This window comes from Schistosoma haematobium, chromosome 1 (assembly GCF_000699445.3).
Source record: "Schistosoma haematobium chromosome 1, whole genome shotgun sequence".
In the NCBI taxonomy this organism is placed as follows: Eukaryota; Metazoa; Platyhelminthes; class Trematoda; order Strigeidida; family Schistosomatidae; genus Schistosoma; species Schistosoma haematobium.
The window spans coordinates 52,688,672-52,703,619 of NC_067196.1; the positions used below are offsets into that span (position 1 = coordinate 52,688,672).

General features: G+C 35.1%; 2 protein-coding genes across 2 annotated transcripts; both read left to right on the top strand.

Moving 5' to 3' along the window:
• Positions 1-3,599: 3,599 nt before the first annotated feature.
• MS3_00001569 (uncharacterized protein) lies at positions 3,600-5,460 on the top strand. Its single transcript, XM_012945536.2, has 2 exons — positions 3,600-4,131; positions 5,006-5,460. The coding sequence occupies exon 1, from the start codon at positions 3,606-3,608 to the stop codon at positions 4,047-4,049; it is 444 nt and encodes a 147-aa protein (XP_012800990.2). The 5' UTR covers positions 3,600-3,605; the 3' UTR covers positions 4,050-4,131; positions 5,006-5,460.
• Positions 5,461-10,291: 4,831 nt separating this feature from the next.
• MS3_00001570 (uncharacterized protein) lies at positions 10,292-14,657 on the top strand. Its single transcript, XM_051209032.1, has one exon. The coding sequence runs from the start codon at positions 10,519-10,521 to the stop codon at positions 13,165-13,167; it is 2,649 nt and encodes an 882-aa protein (XP_051074453.1). The 5' UTR covers positions 10,292-10,518; the 3' UTR covers positions 13,168-14,657.
• The last annotated feature ends 291 nt before the right edge of the window (positions 14,658-14,948 follow it).

Below are 14,948 nucleotides of genomic sequence, written 5' to 3' on the forward strand. Positions count from 1 at the left end.
ATTGGACAACTGACAGGAGTTCATGAACAAACTGAGTTTCCGTCGTCTAAACGTGCAAATTACTAAAAAGGGTTAGAAAATATTGATTACAACATTCTTTTATTACTTCAAATTATTGATTCTTTTTTCCATATTTTTTTTTCAAATAAGGCACACCACTTCACTAAATTTACACTTTTGAAAATATTACAGATTTGTCAAGTGTCATGTTAAATGGTTTAATAATTAGTCAATTACTTTGTCATCGCAAAAACCAGAACTAAAATATATAGAAAAACATAGAGATTTGTACGACACAAAAAAGAAAACAAAACTGGTGGTAAGAATATATTTTATTCATCATCCAAAAATGTGATTACAGCTTTAACCAAATACATTACTTTATTTAATAGTTGAATTCATGAGTAAATTGAAGCTGGACCACCATGGAAGACCTGGAAGCACTGGATTGCCGTTTCGTCCCGTTGTGAGACTCCTCAGTAATTCTCATCTGCGATCCCGTCTCGAGAGATTCGAACCAAGGACCTATCGGACTCGCACGCAAGTGCTTAACCTCTAGACCATTGAGCCAGCATCCAACGGTGTTAATGTCTAACTTCAACCAATCCACGAAAGTGAGCGACACAACCACCATTGTGTTCAGTGAGTACTATCTCAGAACAGACCAGGTCGAACTCCACTGGCCACGGCTTCTCACTAGAACTCCTGGAAATACCTATCGGAGACCGTCATTACTGAGCATATTATGATTATAATCAGTGAGGGGTTTTGTGGATATTATAGTAATTTAACAGTCGAATTCATGAGTCAATTTAAGCTAAACCATTATGAAAAACCTGAAAGCACTTGGCTTTATGTTTGAATTTTACGATCACTTGATTACTGATCAATAAACAATACTGTTGTGGATGCAGAGGAATAGACCAATAATTATCATGTTAAGTCCAATGGTGTCCTTGGACTTTAGATGGACATTTCCTATTGGTCGATATCTGTTCACTTGTTGAATATTGTACAAAATGTTGTTTTCTATTTTTGTGGTACGATGTGGTATGCTTGATTGGTATATAAACAAAGTATGTTTGAAATATAGTGATTCATATCTCAGAGGCTGTGGCTTGTGTTCTGGACTCGACTAACTGGGCTAGACAGGGAAGCGAGACCAATAGAGACTCCAGGCCGTCCGTTCGTGTTTACGTGTCGCTGTAATCGATCGATAACGCAGGGTAAAAATCGACAGCAACCTAAAGTCATAACAAATACGCTTAAGAATAATAAAAATACTAGAAAGCATTTCTCACCAATTAATAAAAAACGAACAGGCATATCATATTGCAAGAATATCACTGTAAACGAGTACAAACAATATTATACTCAATGAAAATACACTAAATAAAAACGCGATATCAAGTTATATCGCATCCTGATAAGGTAGTAGTAACTAACATCATCTTCTCTAATCCATTACTTCCGACTAACTGCTATCTGTGAAATTATGTTCCGACCATCAGTCTAACTGAGTCAACATTGTAATGCACTTTTTGATGAATTAGATGGTTGAAGATAATTGACGAAAATTCTGAGACTAGATTTTTAGGTTAAATAGCTCTTGAGAGTAAGCTGTATATCCAGTCTTAAGGAGATGGATGGTTTTCGTAAAACGTGAACCTGTGTTATTCATTTACAAACGATGGAAATTGTAGTATTACTTAACATACCAAGCTAAATGTTATAGCTCCTGCTGACTATTTCCAACCACTTAGTACAATAATGAGTAAACTATTCGAACACCATTCCCCTTTATATGTTGTTTTCTTAATCGAAATTAATGGATCTGTTTTTGAATGTGGAGTGTAAGATTTAAAAAGAAATATATTTGACACGTAAAACATCAAACAAAACTAAAGAATTAATTATTAGACTGACCTACCAAACCACAAATAGACAGTTCAAATTTCCTAACATACAAGGAAAGCTATTTTCAGTCCGTTTATTTTTTGATGACAAATTCACTGTATTTTCCAGTGCCAAACTGTCATTTTATTCTGTTTTTTTATTACATTAATATTTGTTAAATTCAATTTTTTGCCTAAACAGTCATAGTCTGAAATCTTCAATAAATTTAGATTGGTAAATGACGCTCAGAATAATCTACAATCTGAAAAAAAGATCACAACAGTGAAATATTTTCAATTGTGGAAACAGCGAGTATTTTCATTTGTATCCTGTGTGGAATTGAAAGTGTCATTCCTAATCAAAATTTTATTTATATTGTGAGAAAAATAATCTGACAGATATTCCCATCTACTTACATACCCATTGTACGAAATGTTATGACTTCGTAAAATTATCCAATTCTACATAGTGATATAAAGTAACGAGGTTCTAAATAAGTTTAACACTTACGCAACCATTTGCTAGTCCAATTCTCTTATCAACAATTTTACCACACATACATTTATTTTATTAGGTTCCTAGTCTCCGATTTCTCTTAACATTGATACATGTTTTAACTAAGTTTAGGGATAACAGTGAACACAGTCGAATCCAAGACGTAAAAATAGTTGACTGTGCATTTTCTCTCTCAAAACATACGAAACCAATGTTTCGTTCAAAGTAGATCTTTTTAATAATTAAGTTTGTTGACAACCTCATCATTGATATTTTACAAACTCTTTTGACTTTGTTACATCATCGTTGATCAAACAATATTCCTTTTTTAATAACCAAAAGACAGTATGCGATTATATGTTCACATCTAAACAGATTTCTTCATACAATTACTAATCCTAATAAGGTTAAATCAAGGAAATTTGCTTCTATGATTCTCATCAGGATTTATGCAACCTTTAGAACTAAGAATAAAATTGGTTATTCTCAAAGCATCTAACCAACTATTTTCAATTACAAGTTACAAAATAAAAGTTTTACGACCACTTGAAATCAATAAATTTTATAGCCGTGTGACGTAAATAAACTGAAGTTAGTAATTAAAGCTGAAATATAAAAGATTTACATTAATTAACTGATTTGTACACCGAAGTTAGAGTAAATAATAGTTATACAGAATGAGATGTTTTCTGAAGGCCTTATAAAATACTTATGATATCTGATTTAAAAAATAGTATTTCACACAGAATTCCAGTTACAAGTCATGTAATATACCTAATGAAGAGTATATTTCTTCACATAAACAAGGGTATTTTTTTCATATTTGATAAACTAAGAACGCGGTATTCATCACAAAACTTTACAGATGTGTGGTGTTTGAATGAACTAATGATACCTTGGTACTTGTTGAATGCTTGATTTCGAATTCCAAATACAGTACATGCGTTTGTGTTTGTGTCTTACTTCTTAATTCAATTGCGTTATTTCTGGGACTCTTAGTTTGTACTATAATTCAAATAATTCAAAACATTATAAGATGATGTCTAGGAAATAAAATAATAAATTCCTTAACAGCTAGAGCATTTCTTACCCTATATCTTCTATAATTTTATGCTATCGATTTACTTGTTAAATATATCGATAATCATTATACCTTATAATAGCTCAATATAAAGTATTGACTACTGTATCATTTAAACTATATCTCTCACTAAATGTGTTGTTGTTTTTTGTTTGGTTTTTGGAGATTTGTTGTTTGCGTAGATGAATGGCTTATAAAATATGTAAAACCGTTTCATAGTTGGTTTTTTGAATGCATAGTGAGGACAGTACTTCCAGGATTCCCAGCTCCAAGACCTACGTGTGAATTTCTTTCTTATTTTTGTTTAATTATCCCAGTAGAATATTATCGCACTATAACATGCCGCCAAACTAACGCAATGCATCGCCTCACAGGGGAGATGATTGCCTTCTTTTTCAAACAGTTTGATCTGTTTGATGTTGAAGAAATCACTGATGCTATGGGAAATATGCCAGATTGGAAAATATATATGCTTACTGGTGAATGGCCGTGGAGTGTAGACAAACAATATTATAATGATGGTGATGATGACGACAACGAAATGGATAAAAAAAGTAGTGATGAACGACACAAATAACTGAATTCTTTTCATACACACTTATAAAGCAACTTACAATTAATCTGCAAAACTTGAATGTTATAAACAGTATGAACAGAAAGTTAGTTGTCATTTAATATACATAGTTATGTATACAACGAAATATTTGTGTAAACAGGTTTATATATTACGTTTTAACAGTGAATGGGACATTATTAACCTTTATTTAAGACAAATATAGACAATAACATATATTTATTATAGTTTCGATAGATGTAAATGTATCTACATACTTATGTCAAGAAAGAATTTCGCTCATTTACTTTTGTTATCCATGGATATTACCATTCAGAAATTTACGTAAGGCTACTGATTGTATCAAACTTTTGTATCAAGTGTTTTATTCTAACTCATTCTGTTATGATGGCAAAGGCTTTAATATATATATATATATATATATATATATATATATATATATATATATATATATATATATATATATATATATATATATATAGATAGATAGATAGATAGATAGATAGATATAGATATAGATATAGATATAGATATATAGTCCTGACGTGAAAAAACTCTTCATAATTCGTTTATATCTATCACTCTGATCATGCCCGTAGGTCTGTTTACACACAGTAAATGATCTCAGAATATGAGTAGAAGTATGGCTTTTCCGTATCATATTTAATGCAATCCAAATTGGTTTGTAACCTAAACGATAATGTTTTCACCCACGATTGATAAAAAGATATATTTGAATAACCGTAACTGCATAAGAATGCAAAAATATTACTCAATAGACTTATCAGTATGCATACACATTATCTCATACTTTCTTCATTCGTAGGTAGTAGTGTATTTGTCAGTCAAGCCAATATTTTTGTAAAACTTTTTCAGTGGTTTTATATCTCGTTATCGTAAATCACAATTACAAGGTGGAAGATTTTTAGAAACTTGCAGTATTTTTTTTCTAATTTAAGACATTTTAGACCATGTCAACCACAATTGAGGTGAATTTCAGGAAACAAGTGGGAAGTCGATTAATGGTTTCGGTTAAAAGATCTCTGACTTTGGTGTGAGTTTCCTAACCATATATCCACTAGATCGACAACACATTCTGGTTATGTACGAACTAAAAAGAAAAGGAGCTCCTTCTTATTACAATTATACTGTCGGCATCTTGATGAGCAACCGACGTTTGCTGACAACGGACATAAAATAATTAAATTATCAAATCATTTACCAAATGGAGACAACACTTTAACTACAAAATGCTAACATGCGGACGAAAATGAACGCATTTGCCAGTTAGTTTTCTCCATCAGATGATTACATCATTTGACTCTTTAAACTAGTTAACCCTTGTAGTGGCAAGAGAATTTGGCAATTTTGATAAGCTTGATAGAATACAATGTATTTTTTAGTTTTGCGTGACAATGTGGACGAAGTTATATTTGTATTCACTATATATTATTCAAATGTATAAATTATGAATACACATCGCTTGTCATGTAACTGTACACTGCCGGTTGATTTCAGCATGTTAAATATACCACGACCTACGTCGTCCTCTGTTCGTTAATGCCAACCATGAGAATTATCTACATCATAAAACACTGCTGTGTACAATTTACTACATCAAGCACTGTGGGGTTTTGAAATACTGCAGAAAATTTGCAGCTCAAGTGGATGTTTTTGGTGGGGTTCGTTGTCTTAGCTCGTTTAATCACGAAGTTTTTATAGTTTCCCTAAACCACACCATAACCATAAGCTTCTGGTAGAAATGAGTTATTCGGATGTTTTTGCAAATGACTGATAGTGTATCTTGTTGACCTAGATCACTGGACGTTGGATTGTTTACTGATCGTCATAAAGATGAAGTATGGTTAATGACAGTTAACCAGCGTATACTACAGGACTCACACACACGTCAGTCTGTTGCCCCATATACGTTTTACGATTTTATTCTCTTCGTATAAAAGTAAATCATTTAGATGATTGATATTGTATTTGTTGGAATCAGCCTTGTCGAATAAATAACTATCCTGTTTCAGTAATCATCCGTTTCGGTTTTTGACTCTGATGCGATGTTTGCTACGTGTTCCTGATTCTTTAATTTAGAAGTAGATTAAACATACTTCTAAAGCCCTGAGTTTTGGTTTGCATCTTCATGAATTGATTGAGGATTTACAACAACACTTATTTTGATCTTTTTACTTAACATGCTTGCCTCAAACTTGGTCTTTTGCCGATCACTGTTTAAAATATATTCACTTACTACTTAATTCTGTTCGAACTCAAGATACTGTGTTATAATTGTTAATTATTTTAGCAGTGTTATACGCCTATAAAAACATATAAAGTAAGTTGACGATCATTTCCTTTTGAATGAAGACCTCTGATGAAAAGTTCTTATCGGAATCGTTTTATCCAGAAGTCGTGTACGTATTGCATATGGCCTTTGAAAGTATTCCAACAAACACTATTAAATGGAGGTCATCAGTCAATATTTGTGACCACGTACTCCACTTTTCAAGAGCTCATCCCCTTCTTCTTTGAAAGGTCAGCTTAGCTGCCCAGATTAATTGCGAAAACAAATTTGTGGAACTGATGCTTATTTACACTTCAACTTTTCATAATCTGTTACAAACGAATAAAGTGGAAAGGTGAGTCTGGTAAACTTATACCTTTATTCCCTTATTGTGCCATGAAGAAAAGAAGTTTCAGTCGTCTGGCCCTGATGTCTACTATGAAGCAAGAGTATATCATATATTCATCCCACTCAACTTAGCAAAGACATGAAGAGACAAGGGAAGCGCGTCAAACCCAGTCAAACCTATAATTCAGTTGACGAAAACAGGATAAAATAAAGTAGTTAATCCTGAAACCACATACTGATTTTTTAATTCTAATATCAGGTCGTCAGATGACTCTTAACCTCTACTGTTATTCTCAGGTACGGTCTTTACCATAGTAATCGATGAAGTATGTTGTATCAGCCTTATTTGATGTAATTGTCAATCGTATTTTCGACAATAGTATTGGTTTTTTAACTACCTATCCCACATCTCGATCTATGGTAGCGAGTGAAATACATCCTGGATGTTAGAAAAAAAATTCTTCATACAAACAATCTCTTTGACAGATACTGATCAAAAGCGCAGGCGACACTTAATAGCATAGTGCAAAAGAATAATAATTAGGGCTGTTCGAATTATTGTGCTAATAATTTCCAAAAAACTGTTATTTGAGGAACGTAGAACGAGATGAGGATAAATGAACGCACGCAGCCGATTACGAAATAATTATTAGTTAATATAAATACTACAACCACTACAGCTTAAATGGCAATCCAAACTTCTCTAGTCCATCGTGCGTCTACTCCTTACGTCCGTCATGTGTCTGTCCGGTTGTGTATTGGACATAGACTATATATAATCGATAAGAAAAGTAGAACGAGATGTGAACAAATGGTCACATCAGATTTCGTGTTCGTAATCAGCGCATAGTCAATTACAAAAGAATCATCATTTAATCAGTATAAATAACGCAAAACGCCTAGGCGCTTTCTAAATACAGGAAACTCCATGGTTGTTCAGTTACCATAGTTAACTTGCCAGTGCATGTCATTGGAACTCATAGACTGTGGAAATATTCCCATTAGAAGTTGCGCGTGTAATAGCAAAGACTTTCTACTCCATCTATACTGCTACCTAGGTAAGCGTTGTTTTCATAACCCTGATGTATCATCAGAATAAGGCATTGTTCAGAGCATCATCGCATGCTAAAAGGACACGATTATCTCGACTTTGATTTAAACAAGCATTTGAACTGGGTTTTTGTGTATAGTAATGCTATAGTGCTCGTCACAGCCGTGGATTTACTTGAGTATCATAACTAGTTGGTCAACTGAGAGAAAGAGGCTGGAAGATAGAAGCAATAAAGTATTAGCTTGTGGCAAAATGTTTTTCCGTCTCAGTGCATATTCGGTTGAGGTTGAGTAAAAGGCTCTATAGATTGTAACGATAGCTGAAGAACGCAGCCAAGAAGCAACTAAGCAACCTGTGTAAACAGCTATGCAAAAAGACATGTCTATATTGGAATCTTAATTCCGAAACAGAAACAGTCAGGCTGTATGACGATAAAAATATAGTTTTCAACAATGTAAAGCAGATAAGCTCAATAATAATGCTCTTCCGTCATAGCAATCTGACAGTACAACGTCAAAGTCCCTGGACCAAGTTATAATTGACATTCACATTCAAAAGTTTCCGCCTGAAAATAGTTATACTGAGAAACCCCATATTGATTAACCCCCACTCAGCTACCTTATTCTTTTATGGTGGTGATGCAAGCGTCAACAACGAACGCATGTCCACAAGTAAACCAAGTCATACGTCTACACGCCAGTCGATCTCGATTTGATTCAACCAAACAAATTCCAATGGCTTTGACAATCATCTTCATTTAGAGGTGCGTCATACCGAACAAACATGTTTTACTGGGAAATCGTCGTTTGATGAAAAGTAATGTTGGATGCAGTGTGGTCAAAGTGGTTTAAGATAAAACCATTTGTAGAGGGCTCATGTTAATTGAACATGAAATCAATCTCCTACGCGAGTTGGTCTACAGATGGATGGGATCAGTGTATATCAGTCTGACTCACTTGACAATATGGTATTCATGCCCTAAGACCTAGTGATTCATCACATCTGCTACCTGGCGTGGCTTAAAAGAGACTCTGTGCGGATCCGAGATAAAATCACAGGAGCGAGGGAAAAAGTTGTCAATGAACTACAACCAGTGGTACATAGATATGCTAATCACTTACTTGTCGTGTTTCTCATCATATCAACTAGAAGTAACACCATGCATACTGTAAAGAAACATGCAACAATAAGAGGACACTAAGGAACTCAGGGAGATTTCAAGAAATGGATAAAATTTGATCCGTTCACAAGCAATAAGAGATTTTCAAAATGCATAAAAGACTACAATGTGGACAAAATAACCCATTTTCTCGTTGGATAAGAATAAAGATAATTCAGCGAATAAAATTTCTTTTTCGATGAAATTATTTACTTTAACTGTGCATTCGTATTTATAGTTGTGTGGTAAATATAAATGTCTATAGAACGATAGAAAATTTTGCATCATAAAGTGGTTCGAGACTCCAATTATCAAATGAGGTTGCTTAATAATTAAGCGGACAGAGAAGAATATAGGGATGAAAATAATTTACAGGTCAGAATTATGAAAGATAATTGTCAGCTTGACAGGTGTGAAGAATCATGTAAAACATAAAGAACATAATAACAACTGAATAGCCGCAATAAAAAATTGTTAATGGATAATGATAACTTATTACGACTTAAAATTACTAAACACTAATTAAAAAAGCATACTACAGAAGGGAATAAGGGCCGAGAAAGGACGAGAGGTTGTAATTATCGTTTTTGCGCGCAAGATTTGGGCTTTGCTTAGTGGATCACCAACACCTTGGCGGCGCATAAAAGTTTGACTCGACCTCCTTTTGACCCAATTCCTTTGATTGCGTCGACCAGTTTAAAAAAAGATTCTTCGGAGCAGTGTGTCCAGAAGGCACTTGTCTTTAACTGGTAACCGTTCTACATTCTTCTTTTAAAGGCCACACCAGGTAATCTTCTGAGATGAATTCAGAAGGTTCTGATCGCCCAACCAACAACAACGGTGACGCCTCTGAATAGTACTTTCGGACATTTCAACCGACTCACACTAGCTATATTGGTAAATGCTTCACCTGCAATCTAGGCACCGACTCGATATGCCGAAAACAGTAGCACCTGAAAAAGACACTTCACAGGTCTGGATATGGTCCATTCTGCTATACTGACTATTATTTACAAACGGCTTATGGGTACATAAGTGTTCCGAAGAAACCACTTCGGGTTTCTCCAGAAATGCAATAATGCACAAGTTTCAAATCTGTTAGCACAATATATACCATAATAAAAAACGCAGGTTCCGTGTAATTGCAAAGAATATTGGGTTCATGTGGTGTTTGAATGAACTAATGATACCTTTGTACTGGTTGAATGTTTGATTTCGAATTCTAAATACAATACATTCGTTTGTGCCTGTGTCTTCTTAATTCAATTGCGTTAATCCTGGAATTCCTAGTGCATACGACAATTAGAATACCATATTGGCGTCGCGATGGAGCCTGCAATGGAAAAGTTAGATATTCATTCAACTCCTGAAGCTTTTGAGGATTACTTGGAAAGGTTCGAAATCTGGAGCATGACCAAGAAAATTGTTAAAGGTGAGAAAATTGTGGCACATTTTCTGACATTCATTGGGAGAGAAGCGTACAGCTTGTTAAAAAATTTGGCATATCCAGAAAAACCTATCTCACTCCCTTATGCAACTCTTAACGAGCTATTGTTAAGTCATGTAATATGCACCAGTTTTGAATGCCGTGAAAGGGCGAAGTTTCATAAGATGGTTCGTCAAAATGACCAAAAGGTCCGGGAAATTCATCCTTGAATTACAGAAACAAGCTGCCAAGTGTAATTTCGGTGATCAACTTCATGTGCAACTGAGAGATCGATTAATTGCAGGAATTAACATACCGAGTTTGGGAAGAGAGCTGTTAAAAATGCCAAACTGTTCCTTTCAAGATGCTAGAACTGCATGTATTAACTACGAAGCGGTCAATGAACTTGATATCCAGTCGATGAAGATTTCTAATACTTTGCTTAGTCGTCGTGATGAACTACAGTCTCAGGGTCAATCAAACTTGCGTTCATTTAACAGTGATTCCTATTCTCGTGTAAATATGAAAGGTGTTTCAACGAGGAATTACAAAGCAAATCACAAAGGTGAGATGAAGTTTGGTAAATGTTTATCATGTGGAAAGTTTCATGCTCGCAATTCATGTGTATTTCGTAATGCTAAATGTTTTATATGTGGTAAGGTAGGACACATTCAGTCAGTATGCAAAGCTACTGTCCATTTTGCTTCGAGCTGTACTAAATCTTGTAATTTAAATTTCAATAATTCGGATGTTTCTAGTGATCATTTATCTTTGTCTACTATTTCGAAAGGTAATGCTCATATTCAGAAGCGATTATATACATCACTTGGTTCATTTCATGACTTTATTCTGGACACAGGCGGTATAGAGTCTATTATTTCATTCAAGAACTTGAAAGCTTTAGATCCTAACGTTGTTGTACGACCCACTGAAGTATCAATACTGGGGATTACTGGACACAGACTGCCCATACGAGGATGTTGTGAATTGCTAATCAGAGATGATAATTTTCCATACATACCTTGTGAATTTTTAGTTAGTGAAACAGGACTGTCAATACTGAGTTTAAAGAATTTGGAAAGGCTTAATGTGGAGTTGTCTTTCCTGGTTCGTGAAGAAAATTCTGATACTTTACTTAAAGATTTGATAGCTACGTGTGCTAAGTGCAGTGGAGGTATGAAAATTCAGCCTATAAAACTTCAAGTACAAAGTGATCCAGTCTTTCTTAAAAGACGAATAATTCCTTGTGGTTTACGAGAAGCAGTTCATAAGACTTTAAACGATTTGTGTTCGAAAGACATAATTGAACCGATTCAGTCTTCAGCATGGGGTACTCCTATTGTTACGTCATTGAAGTCGGACGGCAAGACCCCTGGAATTTGCGGTGACTATAGATTAACTCTGAACTCCCGTTTGTTGAAGCGAACGTGCACGACGGTAGAGGCTGAAGATATTCTAAATCGACTTCATGGTTCTAAAGTGTTCTCGAAAGTTGACCTAAAAGATGCTTATCTTCAAATCCCTTTAGATCAATCTTCATCTATTTTGACGACAATTAACACTCCTTTTGGTCTGTTCAAATACAATTTCCTTCCATTTGGTCTAAGTTGTTCTCCAGCCATATTTCAGGAAGTTATGAATAAAGTAGTTAGTGATCTTGAAGGTGTTGAAGTTTATCAAGATGATCTCATTGTTCATGGCTCTAATAAGGTAGTTCATGACCAGAAACTTATTGCTTTATTGCGTCGTTTAATTGAGAAGAATATAACAGTGAATCCTAATTTTTCTTGTCGTGCAAATTGTTTATTTATTATTTTAACATCCAATTCATTCAAATGGAGTGAGGAACAAGAGTCATGCTTACGAAGTCTGCTGAAGTTTCTTCAAAGTGATGCTGTTCTTCGAACGTACTCCCCTAATGTACATTCTGTGCTTATTACTGATGCATCACCTGTGGGAATTGGTGCAGTTTTGGAACAGGAAGGTAGACCAGTTATTTGCATTTCACGCAAACTTACTGTTACTGAACACGGTTATTCACAGACTCAGCGAGAAGCATTAGCTGTGTTTTGGGCTGTTGAAAGACTTAATAAATATTTATTCGGAAAGAAATTCACTATTCTTACTGATCATGAAGCTTTAAAGTTTATTTATCATCCCGAAAAATCCTTAGCACGTTCCTCAGCAGCTATGGTTCAGCGATGGAGTATTGCTTTGAGTGCATATGACTATACGGTTCAGCACAGAAGTGCCAAACAGATTCAACATGTTGAATACATTCCTCGACAGTCATTACAAGATAAACCTATTAATACTTCGGATTGTTTGTTAGTGCAACCTTTACCAGTGAGACGTTCAGATCTCATTAGAGAAACTCGTAGATATTTTGGATGTATACTCAGTGCTATAAGGAAAGGTTGGAATGCTAATTTGGAACGGAGATTTCCTATCTATTTTTCAAAGCGGGATGAGCTATCTACTACTCCTGATGGTATTCTGTGTTTAAATGATCGTGTTGTCATTCCTCCTTCATTGCGTAAATCTGTTCATGAAGATCTTCATAGTGGTCATTTAGGTGTTGAGAAAATGAAGTCCTTGGCAAGGCTCATATGCTGGTGGCCAGAGATAAATGCAGATATATGTCGTACGGCAAACAATTGTGAGAAATGTCATCAGTTGAAAAATCATCCTTCGAAGTGGGTGCCATGGCCAGTATCATCTGAGGCCTGGCAGAGGATTCATGCTGACTACTGTGGACCATTTCTTGGTAAATACTACGCACTAGTAGTCATTGATTCTTTTTCAAAGTGGCCTGAAGTTTTTTTTCACGACTTCATCAAATTCTGATTTCACAATACAAGCATTAAGAAAGGTGTTTAGTCGAGAAGGGGTTCCCTTGGTGTTGGTGACGGATAACGGCTCACATTTTGCTGCAGATGCAGTCACTACCTGGTTGAATGGTATAGGGTGCAAACATCTGTTTACTGCTCCCAGACATCCGTGTTCTAATGGTCAGACAGAGAATTTTGTTAGGACATTAAAGACTGCTATTGATTCTATAGCCCCCTCAACATTTAATGAGCTGGAGAGGGGAGTAGATACCTTTCTATTGCAATATAGAAATGCCAGACATTCGGTGACGAAGGAGACTCCAGCGAAGCTATTGAAAGGAAGAATTCTTCGGTCGAATATGAAATGTCTGGAGTCTGCAGAAGTTACATACCATCGAGGAAATGATCTCCGACCATCTACGGGTATTGTTCTGAAGAATGTCGGAAAATCGATGGTGCGAATTCTAGACATCGATGACTTAAGTACACACAGTCGACATGTAGATCAAATACAATTTCAGGTACCAGGTGAGTCAGTTCCAATTTCGATTGTTAACTCTAATGCTAATGAGCATATTCTAGATAATACAGAATCCTTATCCAATACAATGTCAGACAAACTCAGGATGAATTTGAGAAGAAGACGTACGATTGATTACAAACACCTAGACTCCAATATAAGCTGTGGCGGATGTGGTGTATGAATGAACCAATGATACATTTGTACTGGTTGAATGTTTGATTTCGAATTAAAAATACAGTACATTCGTTGTGCCTGTGTCTTCTTAATTCAATTGCGTTAATCCTAGAATTCCTAATTCATACGACAATTTGAATACTATACATCTTCTCGTCCACTTGTTAGCATATCTAAGAAGAGAAGCCGGACATTCTTCTCCTCTTCACATCACAGGCTGATGTGATTTCGCAGAGTAATAAGTCTACTCAATAAACAATTCATTTCGTCCTTTCTTTCACAGATAACTAAGGTGTCATCTTCATATATCTTATAAACAGACATGTTTACGACTAGGTCTTCAGCTGGATTTGCAACATGTGTTATGAACACGTCTGCTATTCATGGTCTAATGGATCAACCATAGCAACCAGTCGATCTGGCAAAACTATTCACCTTCAAATATGAACTGGACGTTGTCAGTACATAATAGTGCTAAATCATTAAGAATTTTTAAAGGAACAGGTAATTTTTTCAAGGCTGTTCAAAGAAGTGTGGTCACATAATATATCAATAGTCGTTTTCAGAGGTATATTTGTGAACAGGAAATTCACGTCAAATGAACACATTGTCTTTCTCTTGATATTAATATCACATAAATGATCGACCAAGTCAAAAGAATCATTCACAGAATACTTATATAAACGTGTTCCAACAGGATCCAGTAATTTAGCTCGGTTATGTGTAGGTGATCGACACACTGATAAAATTGGGCGTAAACAAATGTTTGGTTTGTGCATTTTACGTAATCCATGTAAATGACCATACTCAGAACCAATAGGTTCCAGGAAATTAAATTCCTCCCTACCAATAATATTCATGTGTAGCAGCTTCACTATGTTTGGATTTATTCTTCCCTCTACTTTGCTAACACCTGCAAATTCACCATCAGGCATAAATTTACTTTCATCACTGAGAATCGATAATGCCTTACCTTTACATTCACATTTGTTCTTGACAACCACGCCGGATCTTTTATCAGGCTTTAACAAGACAATATCAGGGTTCGTTCGTACTTATTTTAGTGACTTAAAATACTGAATAGTTAATATGCTTCTCTG

Bases quoted from the DNA above. Each gene is read 5' to 3' on its own strand.
- MS3_00001569 (XM_012945536.2), top strand. From the start codon at position 3,606: ATGTGTTGTTGTTTTTTGTTTGGTTTTTGGAGATTTGTTGTTTGCGTA.
- MS3_00001570 (XM_051209032.1), top strand. From the start codon at position 10,519: ATGACCAAAAGGTCCGGGAAATTCATCCTTGAATTACAGAAACAAGCT.